An 18,459-nucleotide genomic window follows, 5' to 3' on the forward strand; every position below is an offset into this window, starting at 1 on the left:
ACCTTTTTAGCTTTTAATGTCTAACCATTTTACTTGTCTCTCATTACTGCTTAATTGTCTATTTCTATGACATAGGTTTTTAAATAATTCTCTCTATTTTATCCCCTATGTAAAGTGCCATTGAGTTTTTTTGATAAGCATACATTCAATAAAATTATTATTATTATTTTTATTATTACTATTTTTATTCTCGGAGATTGCACATTTAATAATAAGCTTTGTAGACTAATACTTGGAAGTTTCCAACCTTGTGCAACCGACAGAACATGCAAATAGTGAACAAGAATTAACATAGTTAATAATCAAACCCAGGACCCTCTTTCTCTCTGAGACAATCGTGCTAATGGGCCACTGAGCCTCATGGAACATATTCAGTTCACTCGAATATTCGGAGGCTGTTGCTCAAGTCTCATTTTCAGTGGAGAAGAAAATGGGTATGTGTGGTGTCAGTTCTGTGCAAAATTGAAATTAGATTGTGAACTTGAGATTTGACAAGCTGTCCCTGTTCTCACGTTTACATGCTGACTACCGGTTTTAATATTAGAAGAGATAAAAAAAAAATTAAAAAACACTGGCTTCAAGAGAATTAAACTGTAACTTGGCGAGGAACATGATAGACTTTAATCCGCGGCTCGTAACAGAAACTGGCTAAAGGCTGTGACAGGTCATCTGAGGACACGCTGGGTGTCTGTGTCCTTGCATTTGGAAGAGACTTCCACAACCCGTGGCCTTAAAATCCCAGTGCTGTTTGGCTGCAAGAAGTTTGTGCCAGCTAACAGAATTAACCTTGGTGAAGAGTCTCTCTTAACGAAAAATAACCAGCGTTGGGTAATGTACCGTATTTTCCGCACTATAGGGCGCACTGGATTATAAGGCGCACTGTCAATGAATGGTCTATTTTCGATCTTTTTTCATATATAAGGCGCACCGGACTATAAGGCGCATTAAGCGAAACAAAACAGTCAGTCAGTCAAACTTCCTCCACTTCCGTACCATTGATTCATTAATGTTGAATTCTCTCGCAGCTGCTCTATTCCCATGTTCTACTGCGTGACTGATAGCCTTGAGTTTGAAGTCCGCGTCGTAAGCGTGTCTCTTGACAGGTGCCATGTTGGGTCCTTATACACACACACTGTAATATTATGGTGAAGCACAGTATGTATTACTCCGCAACGCTCCTGACTGCGGTAGCCGTGATGCTGCTGCGGTGCGGCTTTGTAGTTTACCAAAGTCGTACTAAAACATTTTGACAGAGCGCCGTGTACCACACAAAATCGCTTCGAGGTCTGTAAGCACAACCAGAATTAATCCATATATAAGGCGCTCCGGATTATAAGGCGCACTGTCGTTTTTTGAGAAAATTAAAGGCTTTTAAGTGCGCCTTATAGTGCGGAAAATACGGTAGTTAAATTTGGTTACAGTCCTTATATCACCTGGACCAAACATCCCTCTCAAGGCATGATCAAAAATCCAGCCAGTTGTTCCTAAATGCTGAAGCTTATACCCTTGTCCCCACCAAAATAAGCTAATACACGCAGGGTTTTTAAACACGGGAAAGCCGCTAAATTAGGCGATAGACTCCTTTCCCATTGCAAGTAAGCCGGTGATTTGTGGGTAGGAACTACTTTTTTATATCTGTTACTTAATCAGTCTCTCTTTAAAGCCAGTGTTGGTGATTGTTGGAACAGTAGAAAGACTTACAAAGACGGTTATGATTAGTCTTATTTTGTTTCTGTCGAGTTCGAATGAAGTGCGTTTTACGACAATCAGCGAGGTAATATTTCTGTTTTCTGACTGGAGTCTGGTGTCTTTGAGGAGAACAAATTAATTGTAGGCTTGTGATTAGGTTGCTGATTTTTGAATCCTTGTGTCAGTTAGAAAAACCACTCTCTGAGCAGGCCATCTGACCCATATTTCAGTTTTTTCTAGTAGCACTGTTCTCTATGAAGCAGTGAAGGAGTAGAGGACTATTTGTACTGGGCCGCCTCAAGGTGTGAATCTGCATAAATGTGTGAATGTGAAACAGGCGGGCCCTAAAATAAGGCTTGCACACTCAGTCACTGTTGTCTGATAGATATTGGCTCAAGAAACAACATAAGATGAGGGATTTGTGGGTATTTTTTGTATTCCAAAATGAACCCCTGATGTATAATGTTTTATATGTTGCATTTCTAAATGTGCTTACAATCAAACTTGTCTTTTCTTTGTCTTCAAGGGTTCGAAGCGTCTTCTCAGATCCAATGAGTACGTCCTCCCACCCAGTGGACTGATGGAGACAGACTTGGAGCTCACATTCTCACTACAGGCAAGCACTCTGACATTATACTGTGAATTCTCACACTGATATGGCAGTTACTTGGCGGGGAGGATTTTGTTGAAGCCTTCATTCGCACTTGTGCTTCTTCCGAAACCTCAGCAAAAGTGTTGAGTTCAAAATATCCATGTATATATATCTATATATATATATATATATATATGTATATATACACTGTGCTTACAGTATTTTGTATAAACTAAATGTTGTTTCATGCTATTTTGTGATCAGAAGAGGTCTACACCAAAGGAAGAGCTGTTGGTCATGATGTTGTATTTGGTGTTTTTTCAAGGGCAACCTTACAGAAATTAATAATTACCGAAGTCACTGAAGATTTTTTATGCCAGAATGTTTCAGATTTGAAATAATAGAAGCTTGCATGCTTCAAGTTGTGGGTTTACCCATATAGTATGGTGACCCTAAGAGCTCAATGCTCTACAAATTAAGAAAACACATGCAAATAGACTCGGCACAAGCAAATGAAGAAACATCTTCGCTAATTTGACAATCGATGTGCAGCATTTAGAAAACATAAAAACGCGAAAACACAAATTTGACGACATATACAGCATTTTATACTGTGAGACTTCATCTTACAAGCTATTATTGTGTGAATATTATAGTACAAGAAGGCAAGAAAAGTCAATGTAAAGATCGAGTTCTGGCAGTCCCGAAACAAAATGACTCCAGAACAAAACCGACAAGACTAAGGATCAAATACTAAGTCTGGGAGAGAAATATAGTTCTGAAGTGATGAAGGTTCACCAACAGTTCAACCGCAAGCCAGCAGACAGACCACAGACGTTTTTTTAATAGTTCAGTCAGTAGGACTGCAGGATCTTAACACCCACCATGTTGGCTCAGCGCTGGTAGCTGTATTTATACGTGAACTTGAACCGAGTGTGTGTCGTATCTCTACTTCATCAGTTCACAATATTCAGTGCAGACAGCATTCTTGTGTTGCAGACTAAGATAGGAGAAGGGACTGTAAGGAGCACACTGGCTAGTGAAACACTGCAGATGTCTGATGGCTCTGATAATATGACATGGCCACACATTATTCTACATTTAAGGTGGCAATAATCCGTGCTAGCACAAATAAGCAGTCACCACGTAATGCAATGAAATACACCAGGTCGGCCAGATAGAAAATAGCATCAGAGAACCTTATTAAAACCTTAAAAGAAATTGCTGGCACCGACTGTCTAAAGAAAAAGTGTGCATCCAGGTGCAAAGGACAGTGAAATCTCGAGTTATCACTCTTATAATAATAACATTTATGCACATTTTTTAATTATTTCACTTGAATGGTTAAAAATGTTATTTGCAAGAAATAGAATAGCGTTATGACCTTCCTTTTATATTTGTTATTTTCAGTACCCCCATTTTCTGAAGAGAGATTCCAACCGACTGCAGATTATGCTGCAGAGGAGGAAACGCTACAAAAATCGAACTATCCTGGGCTACAAAACTCTGGCTGTGGGAGTCATCAATATGGCCGAGGTAACGTATAGTGTTCAACTGGGGCATTACTTTCAATCACTTCATGCTTCGTTGACGGCCGTTAAATTTCTCTTGAGAAACATAATTTTGCTCCGAGCTTGTGATTGCGTTCTGCTCTTGTCAGACAGTGATGGCTACCAGTGTCTGTGTTCCATGTCTTGGTTTGCCCAGAGAGAAGGCCTCATGCGTTACACATCATTTCAGATGACTCATGGTCATCACACATCTTGCTGTGTGAGATTATGGGCCATCTGGAGCTGGCTTCATATGCACTTTTCTGGAAACGGTGCAATCAGCCATGCTACGCAGTAATAATGGACTAGGAGCTGGTATAATGCCACCTGTGGTTGCTTGTTTGATGTAGAAATATACGATTAAGGTTTTATTTGTCCTGATCCGGGCCATTTCATATTGAGTACTGCCAGTACAGCCCTAACATGGACATGCAGTGGGGACTTTGCAGTTACGTCAGACTGAATGTTTGGCCACTGGGCCATCTAGATGGCATTTTTTGCTTTTTGCTCTGGCCTGTCGTCAGTGTTGATATTTCACATTGAAACGGCTGTCTGTTCATAATTGTGCCTCTCTGTGGGTCATTCACTTGCATCACTGTTCAGAACAAATGTCTTCCAGTGTTTTAATGCAGATAAGAAACTGCTCTTTACATAGCAGGTACAGGTCATGTTAAATTAGGGATGCACAATACATATCACACAGTTAACTATCGTCCGATAATGGGGAAATGTATTAATTAAGTATTATTCCAAGAATGAAATAGCCAATAATTGGAGCTGATATTGTTCATCACTAAATAAAATGCAAGATCAAGACAGAGATTTAGACAGAGATAATGAAAGTCACGCCAATGTGACTTTCCACCAGTAGCCCCCGGTCAGGCATTGACTGACATCTGAAAACGAGACTGATGCTTTATTGCATTTTGAAATAACACTCAGCTGTGCTGTTTTTGTTGCCTGCTGCAGTGAAACGACCCACAGACTTCTGTGAATAAAGCTAGATTGGCCATTATTGGATCCTGTTGGGTAATTATGTTGTCATCCGCTGTAGATAAACACTCCCTTGCCCTCATTCTGAATCTTCGGGGGCATTATACGGGAGGAAGTCACTTATTGGACTTTGCATGCAGTGTTTGAGTGCACCACTGCCAGTGTTTGGGCAAAATGATTCTACTCCCTGTACAGCTATTCATCAAGTGATATACCGAAAGCACCCTTTCTCTTAGAATGAAAGCTCATCCCTTCTCATACGCTTGTGTGCTGTTTGACTGGATGATACGAGCAAATTGTCTCTTTATCTAATAGTAATCAGTCGCTAAATCTCTGCAAGCATAAAGCAGTGTAACAGAAGTCATGTCGATCTTTGTTTTATCATTATTGGCTCAGTAAAGCGAGGTAAAATTCTTCCATCCTGCTGAATGAATGATTGTCTGTTGAATTAATATTGTTTGTTCCATCTGCTTCGACATGGCTCTACAGAGTGAATGATAGACACAGGAATTGTACAAGATATGAAGGCATCTCGGCTAAAGAGGTCTTTGTATTTTTTCAAGAAAATATATTATTATTAGGAGCACTGCAGAGGAGGGATGAAATCAAAGTGTTTTGTATAAAATTGAATAAGAGCCCATTTTGAATGGATTCTCAAAATCAATGGCCAGACTCGATGTTAATCTTCCTATGTCCAGGTGATGCAACACCCGACAGACGGAGGACAGATTCTGGGTCTCCATAGCAACGTGAAGGAGGCGCCAGTGCGTGTGGCGGAGATCAGCGTGTACTCTCTGTCCAGCCAGCCCATCGACCACGAGGATGGTAGCGGTCAGGCCGGCCACAAGACCAAAACCTCAGGTGAGCACAGGCGTCTTCCGTCTCCCCTAAAGTGGGTCTGTTAGATGGTACTGTACTAATGCTGCAGTCAAATCCTGTCTGTAATTTAAGCCGTCACACTGGAGCCAGCCCTTCCTGCCCAGGCCCCTAACCTTCCCTCCTTCCACATGGCTCCTATTTCCCCAACTGAGGACAGAATAAACTCTATTAATCCCAACCCGACCTATGGCCAAGGATATGTTATTCTCCTCAGCTATGGTTGTAATGTTGATTTGAGAGTTGAAAAGGATTCAGGGGCCTATTACCTTACACTGTTCTAATTCTGTATGGGGGGAAATATTAGGCCCTGCTTGGACTCCACACCTTCATCCTGCCATGCTGATCCCTCGCTGGATGTTATTAAAGAGGCCGTTCAAACATAACAGATGAGCTCATGCACCAAGTATTACACGATTGTCACTCTGAGGGAAGGAAAGATGTTTATCTTTCGCCTTTTCTCCTCTGCAGTGATCCTTAATAACATCCATCCCGTCCAAGAGCATAGAACAGGATGTTTCACAGGTGAAAGGAAATCGGAATTGGCTGTTAAGAACAAAAAGATCTTCCATCGCATGATCAGTCTTCAGCTGTCAAACACGCAGTAAAAACTGCATCTTTAGGAATTTGGCTGACATTTAACAATAGTAATACTTTGAACCGCTGAAATGTCATAAAAACCTTAATCGGAATGTGAGACACGGATCACAAAAAGAGCTCTGCAATCTAATTTGCATATTATATAATTATGATAATTATATTTCAGCATGCACAATAAGCATTTGATTATTTGCACAGACATTTTTTTTTCCATTACCCTAGTAAATTTTTCATGCCAAGTAGTCAAAACAATCTTTTACTGTTGAACTGTATATTAAGGATATTAAGCAACTTTATCCACAAAAGATGGGAAATTGTCTTAGGGCTCGAACAGATTTGTTAAAATTAAACTGAAATCATCATTTACAATATCAGAGAATTATACAGTTTTGTACTTTTTTGCACTTATTGTGCCTTCCAGTGTCAGTATGAGAACATCTTTTCTTATTGAGTTCAGGAAGCTTGTTTTCACCCAGAACAAATTGCTTCCTACAGTCATTCTTTATTCCGAAAGACAATTTCAGCGGAGTTTCAGCACTAATAAGGCAGTGACCATGGAAATCATTTGGAGCCATGAGTTTACAGCCATGTAAACCGAATTTCTCTCAGCCCACGTTGTTAAAAGATGTGGCCTTGGGAAACCTGCAAATTTGAATTTGCACATTGTGTAATGCTGCCTGATATAATACTACACGTTTCCCCGTGTTTTGATGTTTTTCCGTGTATGTTTCGGTGCTTGCCTACCTCCAGACCGCTCCCCAGACATGGATAACTATTCCGAGGAGGACGATGACAGCTACTCATCAGAGCAGGAAGCCAGCGATGACGCAGTTCATGGCCAGGTCAGTGCCAGAAAAAGCTAAAGTGCAGACAAATCTGCTAAACCCAATAAAATGATCTATGTTTTCAGAGCTTTTGGTTAGTATAATAGTGATTTTTCAACATTTAGCTTATATCTTTGCAGGTAGAAATGTGGGGGCACTGTTATGTTGAGGTTTCAGATATCTCATCCATCCTCTCTGTATTTCAGGACCTTTATGATGAAGACGACGAGGTGAGGAAGCCCAAGAAAGCCCGGAGGAAAATGATCCGGACCACCTCCATGACCAGGGTTAGTGGCCTCCTTTTTCCACCACATGGTGTTTTATGTTCGCCAATCATTGACTGTGAGAGTAACTCAAGACCTTTGTCTGCTGTCGTACAAGCTTTTTAAGGAAAGCACACACTGTGTTACATTTGTCCGAGCCATTAGGACGATGCGGATGAGCAAGTAAATGAACCCTGTGGGCTTACTGGACTGGATCATAATGGTCTTTACATAGAGTGGCTGTGAATGAGTAATCCAGTGGACGGTTACTGGGAGAACCGATAAGCCCCGAACCCAGCTGTCATGTGTATTTAATGATGACAGTTATTCCCTTTTCAGTTTTGTTTTTTCTTCTCCTAATTGCATTGTTTTATTTCTGTTACAGCAACCTAACTTTAAGCAGAAGTTTGTGGCCTTGCTGAAGAGGTTCAAGGTAACAGATGAGGTGAGTTTGAAAATAATAATTGACTTTTCTTTTGATTGTCAGCCGAAGAAGATGTTCAATGTCAAAGTAAATGACCTAGGGGACAGAATCCTTTCTCAGGGCGTCCTCCTGGACTCTCTGTCTGTCTGTTATGAGGCTTTTAGTAAGTCAGCTGTGAAACATATCAGTTATTAAATTGGCCTCTGGGCGGGAGAAAACAATCTCAGTATCGACTGTCTAAACAGCATATTGCTGCGGCTAATGTGCCCCTGACTGGAGAGGAATCGTCGTGACAACGGAGGTACAAGCATCATTATGGTGCTCGGCTGCATCACCTCCATGCTCATGGATGTATGATTCATACGTTTCCATTAGCGGCGATCGGTATGCAGAATCCATTAACGACCCTTATTCTCCACCACTTAATGAGTAATAGTGATAAATGTCGGCTCGTATGCTTGTCCTGTTCAGAATTGTGTTTTTCATCTCTCAAGTCCTTTTTGTATAAATATTTCTGCGGATTCTACATAAAAGCTTGTATGCAGGTCATCAGCAGGAAGCCAACCATTTGTGTGCAACTGCCCATAGATGTCCATTACTACATAATCTGTGTTAGGCCGTTATGATGATAACAATTTCCATTGCAGTGTGAAATGTATTGGATTGCGATATCCATTGCCTTGCTTCTCCTCTTTCCGACCCTCTTTACATTAGAAAAAGATTAGGCTCTGTTTTAAACTACTGGTTTTCAGACCATAAGGTCTATATGTACCGGGAAAATTGTGAGACTCAGAAACAAATTTGAGTGATTTAACCTTGTCATGGTAACAAGAGCCTCTAGGCCAGTGGTTCTCAAATGGGGGTACGTGTACCCCTGGGGGTACGTGAAGGTACTCCAGGGGGTACGTGAGATTTTTAAAAAATGTATTTAAAATTAGCATCCATTCAGAAATCCTTTAAAAATAGTTATTTAATAAATATTCAATAAAATATAAGTGTAAGTTCATAAACTGAATTTAATGCAACAATGCAATCGTCAGTGTTGACAGTTTAATAAATCAGACACTGATGGCAGAGCGCTTAGTATTACATCTTTTTTTCAACCAAAAATGCTTTGCGCTGGTTAGGGGGTACTTGGCTGAAAAAGTATCTCACAGGGGGTACATCACTGAAAAAAGGTTGAGAACCACTGCTCTAGGCCACCTGAGTTTTTTTTTTTTTTGCTGGATGCTTCTAGAAGCTCCAGGTGGCCCGATGAGCTTTCATCACGTCCCCTGTCTCTAATCCCTTTCCTTGTGGCTGGGCACCGAGCAGGGCTACAGCTCTATAAATACATAGCCACGAGGAGGAGAGGGGACAGACTGTGTGTATCTGCTCCCTGCCAGCTTCTGCACTTATGGAGTGGCATTAATCACCTGATTAGTCCACCAGCCTGCCTGTGTGCGGTTCCTATGATATACATCCCCACTGTGCAGTGGGCAGATCAAGGCTCAGCACCTTAGCAGTCCCCTAGCACTCACTTACCTTTTAATTGGCCTGCTCAGGACCAAGGCAGGGATGTATTTATAGCATAGATTTTCTCATTTTACGGCCTTCAGTGTCATTCTTTAAGCTCCATTAGCCCAGCTGTGAAAGTGATTAGCTAATGCACAGCACCACTCACTCCCTCCATCCATGGCCGTGATTAAAAACATCCCTGATTACTGCTTACTGATGTGTTGGAGTGTCTGTCCCGTGCAACAGGTCCTGGACTCTGACCCAGTTGACCAGACCCAGGAAGTGGAGGAGGACCTGGACTTACTCTACGACAGTCTGGAGGTGTACAACCAGAGTGACAGTGGGCCAGAGATGGAGGACAACGAGAGCGTCCTGAGCACGCCCAAGCCCAAACTCAAGTAAGTCTACACTCAACCTCTTTCCTCAAAGGCCATCTTTTTCCAAAATAGTCTTAGTATTTAAAGATATTAAATTATTTCTAATCACAACCTGTAAGTGGTTTTTAGTTTGATTTTAGAAATAAAAAAAATCTAAAATTGTTAGTTTTGTTTAATTCCAATCTTTGTTTTTGTTTTCAGGCCGTTTTTTGAAGGGATGTCTCACTCCAGCTCCCAGACAGAAATTGGAAGCATCCACAGTCAAAAAAGCCAGCAGAGAGAGCTGTCCTGTCCTGTAAGTTGATCACCTGGCACTCTATTTAAAAAAAAAAAAAAAAAAGAAGAAAAAACGTCAGATGCCTTTCAGCCCCATCGTTCACCCTTAAAGGTCCTCCCTTTGGTTGCTGGAGAGGCCCTTTTTGTACACAGTGTTGCGTAAAGGAATTGCACCTGGACAGTGTTTAAATGTCTGGCAGTCCTCTTTGCTTATTGTGGTTTAGGGATTCCCATGGACCATAACACTACAGGCAAGATATTCTGAGCATGAGTGTAATGCAGCTCCCGCCCCTGCAGAAGAGGATGGTTTGGGGGGGTCGTGCAGTCCTTACCCTATTCACCCCTACAGCCCTCCAGTATTTATAGGGACTGACACAGAATGACCTCTCCACCACTACACACACACACACACACACACACACACACACACACACACACACACACACACACACACACACACACACACACACACACACACACACACACACAAATATGCTCAAAGAGAAGATTGGATGGAGCGATCCCTGAACTCCTACTCAGAGATTTATAGCCCATTGGAAACAACAAGGACAGAGCTAGAGATAGAGAGACATGTTGAGTGTGATGGTTAGAGAGGGAGTGCTGTTTATAAATATCAGGGAATCCATTTTAGCCTGTAATAAAAAAAAAAAAAAAAAAAAAAAGCCAGAGCATTTCAGACTGCTATAGCCCTCTATTTTGCTCGTTACATGTCTCCAGTCGAACTTCATAAACCAGTCTTGCATGCAAAATGGAAAGTCTTTGATCTAATACCGAACTCAATTAAGCTTGATGTTACGAGATGCACTCAAACACTTTTAGACAGGCGACAAGTGTGTCCGTCGTTCTTTATGGGCTTATGTTTTAGTAGGCGTCTGGGTGAAACGTATAGAAGCTTTTAGAGATATTTATACTCGCCGGCTCTGCCACCGTCACCAAGCGTGACTGTTGGAGCTGCCACTGTGAAATTGGCCAGTTACGAATCCTAAGAGTGGTCAGTCTTGACCTGAGCAGATGGAGCAAAGCACTTCCATAAGGAGCTGTGACATTTTGTCATTTATATTCACCAGAGAAGCTAACTCCGTGGTTAAAATGGTCTTTTGTGTGTGTGTGTGTGTGTGTGTGTGTGTGTTGTGTGTGTGTGTGTGTGTGTGTGTGTGTGTGTGTGTGTGTGTGTGTGTGTGTGTGTTGTTGTGTGTGTGTGTGTGTGTGTGTGTGTGTGTGTGTGTGTGTGTGTGTGTGTGTGTGTGTGTGTGTGTGTGTGTGTGTGTGTGTCCCGCAGAGTGGAGAATTTCTGACCGTGGAAAGATGTAAAGTGCAAGGGGCCCGGTATCAAGACGACAGCATCACAGATACAATCGTTGGGGTATGTGTTTGGATCAACAGTAGTTTTTTTTTTTGTTTGTTTGTTTGTTTTTATCTAAATCTCCCCGGAGCATCTCTTTCTCAGATTTGTTCCTACCCTCGCCACTCGAGTGCCCTTTCCTCCCATGAGTCTTAGTTGTTTTCCAGGAAAAAAAGCGAAGAGGGAGGGAGTATGCAAGGGCCAGCGAACCAAACAGCACAGTCATCCATTATGTATCAGTGGAGCAGACGAGGCGGCCCCATGCTGGATAAATCCTGACTGATGAGTGTCGAAAGAGGGCTGTTAGTGTTTGTTGTTGTCTTTGTGCCGTCGGGTCGGCCTCACCTTGTTCGGTTAACCCCCGGCACCCCCTTCTTGTCGCACTACTGCACCAAGCCAGTTCAAAGCGATGTCTTAAAAACTGCAGGAACAGTGCTTCCCCTGTCGCCTTTTTTTTTTTTTGTATAATCTCGTCAGTTGTGGTGGGCTCGCATCATTATCTCTAACCTCAACAACAAAGCTCAATTATTTACCAGACCAGCACCTCTCTACCTCCCTCCCCGCCTCGACTCTTTCAACTCTTGCTCTTAAAATGCTTGCGGCAGATGCAACATGCGCAAAAAGCACATAAAGAATACAGAGTGCACCAGAACCTGCGTGAGACACTGATGTAGTAGTAGATGGAACATGACGGTGCCTGTGTTGTACGATTGTCGTACAGCCTCTCTCGGCTCACCTTTGCTCCCTTTTTTCTTTTGCTTTAGGAGCCAGAGGCTGAAGACAGGGGGCCAGTGCCGGGGGAGGTGAGCAGCTGGGATGTCAACACTGAACGGATGACCAGCACTGTTGGCAAGCTCTGCAAGACGGAGTCCCAGAACCACATGTCTCCCAGGTACACTGTCGATCACTACATCAGCAAATGTGCACACAAGATAATGTTGTGTTTTCATGTATGTACACAAGCTACTTTAGATTTTCATCTTCTTTTATCGTGATTTGGAATGTGGGTTTCCTCAACAGTTTTTATACTAATAATGGTTACCGTCTGAGCCCAGTTGATTAGCTTCCCTGCTCCATCTGTCATGTACTTTGAGCGCCTTGTGTTTCCTCTCCTCCTCAGTAAAATGGAGAACAGGCTGCAGAGGCGTCCTCGCAGCACCTCCATGAAGGACAGACAGAACTCCAAGGCCCAGAGCGACAGGACCAGCAGCATGGAGAGCGAGTGCTCCCCGGACTCACGACTCATTGCACAGGTAAACACGTCTGCAGATGTATTATTTACGTCAGTTTTTAGTCCAGGGGAGATGTGCTCAGACTCTCGGCTTCTCATTTGTCTCAAAGGTTCCCAGGAAGTCTGTGTATGACCAGCTGAACCAGATCCTCATCTCTGACGAACGCCTGCCAGAGAGCATCATCCTCATCAACACCGTGGAGTGGCAAGGACAGGTGTGTGTTGTTCATCTCTCAATTATTCCCTGACATTTTTGCACAAAGACAGACATACAAAAAAAAATATGTGACATTCCTGCTGTCTTTCCAATCAACCCTGCTTCTTGCACACCCATTAACTCATCGTGTCCCTCCCTCTGTGTGTCTCCGTGCAGTATGTGTCCGAGTTGCTCCATGAACAGGGCCAGCCCATTGTGTCCACCTGCTCTGCCGCCGACGTTCAGGCTGCCTTCAACACCATCGTCACTCGCATCCAGAGATTGTGAGTCGCATACGTACATACATACACAAACACACACGCATGCATTGGTTGAATGACACGGGCCCCCACATAGTGTGGTCTCGCTGCCTGTTTTTGTCAGAGTAGTCCAGGCCACGCTGTATGTTTATGGCTCGCTGCCAGAGAATTCCAGGACGCTATCGCTCACTCTGCTGAAGCGCTCTCTGTCTGTGAACCCATTCTTTCAGAATGTGCTTGGTTTTGCCATTAAAAGCTGAAGAGCCTTCTTCTTTCTTTTTGAATTCCATCTGCTCGGCCGACGTCTTCTCACAACGTCATGTCAGTGGGAGACCGAGGCTGTGTCAGTCTGCTTCCGTTAAACCTGTTTTCTCTTTTAATCCAGCTGAAATGAAACTTTTCCATTCTTTACACACCTGCTCCGCAGTCAACCTGTTTACTCCAGTTTGGGCCGTGGCATGTGGAGCCATGTGCGTCTCTGATGTTAACATGCTCGCTCAGTACTGTCGCTGCTTTAGCTGGCTGCAGGGTTTTCCCTCAAATGTTGTCACTGAGTATATGGACATTTTTAACCCACATATATTAAAGTCCCGTATTGCTATTGAACTATAATCTTACTTCATGAACCTTTTAATGTCTCAAATCCTTAAGCATTGAGTCCTTAAGAAAGTCCTTAAAGTGACTTAAATATCTTAGAGTACGTAATTACTAGTAAGACGTCAAGTTTGAACACTATTAGAAAAATCACTTTAAGGGTGTAATTCCTTTTTGAGCAATAACCGATCCAGCTTAACTGGTTTGAGTTTACGTTTTCTTTTTAGACTCATTTTAAAGATAGTGGTCTTCTGTCTGTCATTGTATGATTAGGATCTGATAAGCTGTTGAAATATTCGGTGTAACTTCAGAAAGACTTGCAGATACTTGCAAGTACCTGGTATTACAAACTATAACAAGGTTAGACCGTTTTTAAACCAGGAAAAGCCCTGTTGAGATATATATCTTCAGACAGCCATGAAGTCTCTCACACACCCTCTCTGACCCACATCTTTCTTGATTTGGAACTCTCGCTTCCTCTTAATGACTCATTCCCCCTCTTAACCCACGCAGCTGTAACTGCAATGCACAGACACCGCCGACGATGAAGGTGGCGGTGGCAGGCGACCAGAGTTACCTCAGCACCATCCTGAGGTTCTTCGTGGAGCAGCTGGCCAACAAGACACCTGACTGGCTCAGCTACATCCGCTTTCTGGTGATCCCCATCGGTAAGTCATCCAGGATTAGTACGAGTACTACATGGTTTTAGCTTTGTTTTATACTTACTTTTTATACTTTTTCTTGGAACTCCAGGTTCTCATCCACTGGCGAAGTACGTGGCCTCCTTTGACAGCCGGTTCAACAGCATCTTTATGGACACTGCGTGGAGGGACCTGTTCTGCAGGACGGAACGGCCCGCCTCAGGTAGGATGCATAGCTCCGGTGTCTGGCTACAAAGAAAGTCTGCGTGTCTAATGTCCGGCCAACTTGAAAGGGAAAGAAATGGGATCAGAGCATGGGTCAGGGGCTGATGGATGGAAAGATCGGATAGCGAATGGCTCGAGATTATGGCACTCCTCCTCCTCCCTCTAAACAATCTGCTGCTGCTTAAGAAGACCATCAGCCTGTCAGAACTTTGACTCAGATGTTTACCCCAACGATTGTTAAAATTGCAGTTTGTAAGTCTTGGAACTTCTATGGTTAAACTTTTGCTCACGTCTCTTTTCCTCAACTCTCACTTGTTCTGCCCAGACAAGCCCAATGATCGTCACCCATCCTCCCCAGCTGCTAATTCACTTAATTTACACCCCGTAGGTGCCAGAGTTTCATTCTCACACACCATGTTGAATCACCTCAAAAGGGGTTTCAAACAAAGAAATAAAAAGATTACTGGTTCTTCCATCTTTTTCCCTTTATTCTTTTACCCTTGACGTTAACTGCCTTCACAACACACAAGGCAGTGTTTTGATAGGAATGGCTATGAGTGCTTTCTTTCACAAGGAGAGTTAGTTTAAACTGCAGAGAGGCAATCGGTCAAAATAAGTTGACATTAAAAATCAGCCTGTGTTGGTTAAGATGTAGTCCAGGCTGCATGTGGCCCAAAGGCCTTCTGCCTGACACACAATTTATCTCTTCCTCTCATCGTACGGCTGACTTCACCCACGTTTTAATGACATTTTTATACACACACACACACACACATACACATACACACCCCGCCCCCTGGAATGAAAATGATTAATGCGCCCTCTTCTAGCGATCTGCTGTATGTGAAAATTAGCATCCGCATCAATTGTCTCGCAGCTTGTTAGCCAGACATGAAACATAAAAGACGTGTTGTTAACAATCTGTCTCCCCCGCTCCCTGCAGACAGCATAGATGTAGCAGGACGGGTCGTTCAGTATCTGGTCGGTGCCAACGTGTCTCACCAGTTCCCCATCTCAGAAGCAATGCTCACCTACAAACAGAAGAGGTAAAGTAACTTTGATCATTTAACTTGAAGCATACTCATGTGCTGCATTTGTGTATGTCTATGCATGTATGTTTTTATGCTCTTTTTAAAGCATGATTTCTATCTTTGGGTACTGATATTATGTTCAATATTATGTTCACTATGTCTTTTGTCTCATTGAAAATTAGTCCGAGGACAAATATAACCACGACTGATCATCAGTTAAACTGCATGAGGAAAATGTTTAAATGCATATGCATGCAAGCAGGCACATTCACAGATGAAACACACACAAGGTCCTGTGATTAATGATGATAATGATCCACAGGTCAGTTGTCACCTTAGTTTAGTCTGACATACATAAGGGGACCAGGCGACGCAGGTTCTGGTCCATTTCAAGAAAAAATTATCTAATATTTCATAGAGGAGCTGCTTCCACAAAGTCCAACGTCAATTTTTGAGTGCATTTGATGTTCTTTTTCTTTATGAGAATGGTTTCCTCTTGGTCAGAAGGTACAAAACCCAACACCCAGCTTTAACACTGTTTGCATTCCTTGTTCCCCTTTTCCCTTTTGATTTGCATTCAAGGAAAAGAAGTTTGTATTTTGATTTTTACATCAGGTATCTAATTCAACTCTTGGTTTTTTGTTCTGAACCTCCCTAATTTCTCTCCTCCATTTGGCTTGAGCCCCTTGCTGTGTCTTAACATTTCCCTTTTCACACTCGATACTCACTGTAACGTCACTTTGCACTCTGTCCTGACTTGTGTCTTTGGTTTGGTTTGTCTTTTTATTCTTACTTTTGAGTCTGTCCTCTGTGTTGTTGCTGTGAAGATTTGCCTAACAACCCTTAAAACGACCCCAAGTATTCACAAATTGGAAACCAGTATTTTTACAGATATTTTATTGACTTGAAAATGAGCTGCCCGACTTGTATTGGTTTACCCTTGGGAGAGGCTACATAATTATACACTTTTACTCGATATTAGGGACTGCTTTGACTACTGCGAGGCAAATCAAGTATTTCAATAGCAGTCAAAATAAATAATACAAATGGTAATATCTACGTGATATTTCCCTTTCATTCTAACCTGCATGAATACTGCTAACTCTGAAAGACATGTATTTCTGCATGTATTTATAAAACAAAGTAAAGTAATAACTACATTTACAAAGGACTGGCAGTCAAATTTAATATATCTTTTCGCCCCACATATAATTATTTAGGGAGTTATGTTACAGCTTGTGATGCTCCATGGGGCTTTGCAAAACCCTTACCTTGCAATATGTAACACCACTGAAATATAATGACATAATAGAGCCCGGGCGCTCGAGGTGGTAAGATTGCAGGGGATTTTATTCCTGTATCTGCACTAGAACGTGAGTCAGCAGCATTCCTCGTCCTTCTGTTGTTTGCTGTGGATGCAGTCCATTTTGCAGTGCTGGTGAAAGACTGGTAGAGAATCACCGGCTAGTTGCACTATGGTTGCCGCATGTTAGAACACATTTTCAGAAAGATTACAGAATCTCAACGCTTCCCTGCTGTATTTTTGAATTGCTGTGGTTTGCGTGTGTATTCAACTTTATTTGACAATGACTGCCGTACTGTTTTTTTTTCCCCCCCTATCTTTGTGTAGGCATGTATTGTTTGTGACGGTGACTCAACACTAGTAGTGTAAAGAAGCCACGCGGTTACTACAACTACAACTATCACTTTTAGTCCAATGTTTAAATATGACTTCTAGGTGATAAGAAAGACCCCTTTCTTCCCTTGGTTGTAAGGAGCGTTCCTCCCATTCATGTCATTGTAACCCCAAGATGACCCCCATTTCACCTAAGCCAGTCATGTGCCATTTGTGCTGCGATGGGACATGGTGCAGGTCATGCCACAGCCATCTTCCCTCCGGGACCATTGAGTGTTCGTGTGCACCTCTGGAGTGTTGAAGTGTTGAAAAAAAAAAATACTTTTGGTCATAATCACAGCCTCTTTACTGTCTCCCTTTACAGCCCTGATGAGGACTCCTGTCAGAAATTTGTGCCATTTATTGGGGTAAGATTTTCTTTTTTCCCCACGCAAATGACCAGGACAGAAATGTTAATTATTTTTGTGTTTAATCTTGTCTTACATTGAAAACCTTTTTTCATTCTCGCAGGTTGTGAAGGTTGGGATTGTGGAGCAGAGCCTCTCAACTTCAGGTAAGGAAGGACTTTGTTTTTTTTAAAGGTGTGGTACTATTTTGTCAGGTTAGCGTGTTGCAACATTGCGTTGATGAGGAGACAGAAAACTAACACCTGGTCTCTCAATTGATACTGATTCAGATCAGGAAAGAAGAAAATGACCCAGAAACCCCAATATTCTTTCATTTGTTTACTTCATTTACTGGATTATGGTTTAGTTTTACTTTTAAGCTTTGTTTATGAGAATTTTTTCCCCCTCCAATTTGCAGTGGACTCAGATGATGCTATGGGGGTCAACACAAGCATCCTGGCCTCCCCAACGCCCCCGTCGGCTGGTCCGTATGGGAAGGAAATAGGGGGAACCCCTCCGCAGTCACCGTCTGTGTCCACGGCCCTCTCTGGAGCTGGGTACGACAACACACACTCACACGCATAACCACATTACATCCTATTTTTTAATTTCTCACTGTGAGCTGTGCTTAAGTAGGACAAAGTGTTTCTGACTTTGCCTGTTTTCCACTGTAGCTCTCCGTGTTCAGGCAGTGAAGTGATGGGGCTTCAGGTGGACTACTGGACGTGGCAAGGCCCAGAGAAGAAGAAAGAGGGGGAGAAGAGAGACGTGGGACTGAAGAACACCCTGAAGAGTAACTTCCGTTCGCTGCAAGTCAGCCGCCTGCCCTGTGGAGGGGAACTCACCCCCCCACCCAGCATGGCCATGACCGTGGTCACCAAGGAGAAGAACAAGAAAGGTACGCTTTGGAAAACATGACTGACACACCCACATAA

At 42.7% G+C, this 18,459-nt stretch overlaps 1 protein-coding gene across 1 annotated transcript in view; it reads left to right on the forward strand.

Annotated features, from left to right (window-relative positions):
- LOC129092238 (phosphofurin acidic cluster sorting protein 2-like) overlaps positions 1-18,459 on the forward strand; it is a 43,617-nt gene that overhangs the window by 22,656 nt on the left and 2,502 nt on the right. The window contains exons 3-22 of the mRNA XM_054600100.1: positions 2,216-2,305; positions 3,692-3,817; positions 5,523-5,685; positions 7,051-7,142; positions 7,331-7,411; positions 7,773-7,832; positions 9,555-9,706; positions 9,887-9,980; positions 11,262-11,345; positions 12,089-12,216; positions 12,445-12,577; positions 12,666-12,770; positions 12,929-13,035; positions 14,119-14,273; positions 14,359-14,469; positions 15,415-15,517; positions 17,503-17,545; positions 17,649-17,691; positions 17,943-18,081; positions 18,199-18,422. Coding sequence (XP_054456075.1) covers positions 2,216-2,305; positions 3,692-3,817; positions 5,523-5,685; positions 7,051-7,142; positions 7,331-7,411; positions 7,773-7,832; positions 9,555-9,706; positions 9,887-9,980; positions 11,262-11,345; positions 12,089-12,216; positions 12,445-12,577; positions 12,666-12,770; positions 12,929-13,035; positions 14,119-14,273; positions 14,359-14,469; positions 15,415-15,517; positions 17,503-17,545; positions 17,649-17,691; positions 17,943-18,081; positions 18,199-18,422 — 2,233 coding nt within the window. The remainder of the gene's footprint in view (positions 1-2,215; positions 2,306-3,691; positions 3,818-5,522; positions 5,686-7,050; positions 7,143-7,330; positions 7,412-7,772; positions 7,833-9,554; positions 9,707-9,886; positions 9,981-11,261; positions 11,346-12,088; positions 12,217-12,444; positions 12,578-12,665; positions 12,771-12,928; positions 13,036-14,118; positions 14,274-14,358; positions 14,470-15,414; positions 15,518-17,502; positions 17,546-17,648; positions 17,692-17,942; positions 18,082-18,198; positions 18,423-18,459) is intronic.

Source organism: Anoplopoma fimbria, chromosome 6 (genome assembly GCF_027596085.1).
Source record: "Anoplopoma fimbria isolate UVic2021 breed Golden Eagle Sablefish chromosome 6, Afim_UVic_2022, whole genome shotgun sequence".
Lineage (NCBI taxonomy): Eukaryota > Metazoa > Chordata > Actinopteri > Perciformes > Anoplopomatidae > Anoplopoma > Anoplopoma fimbria.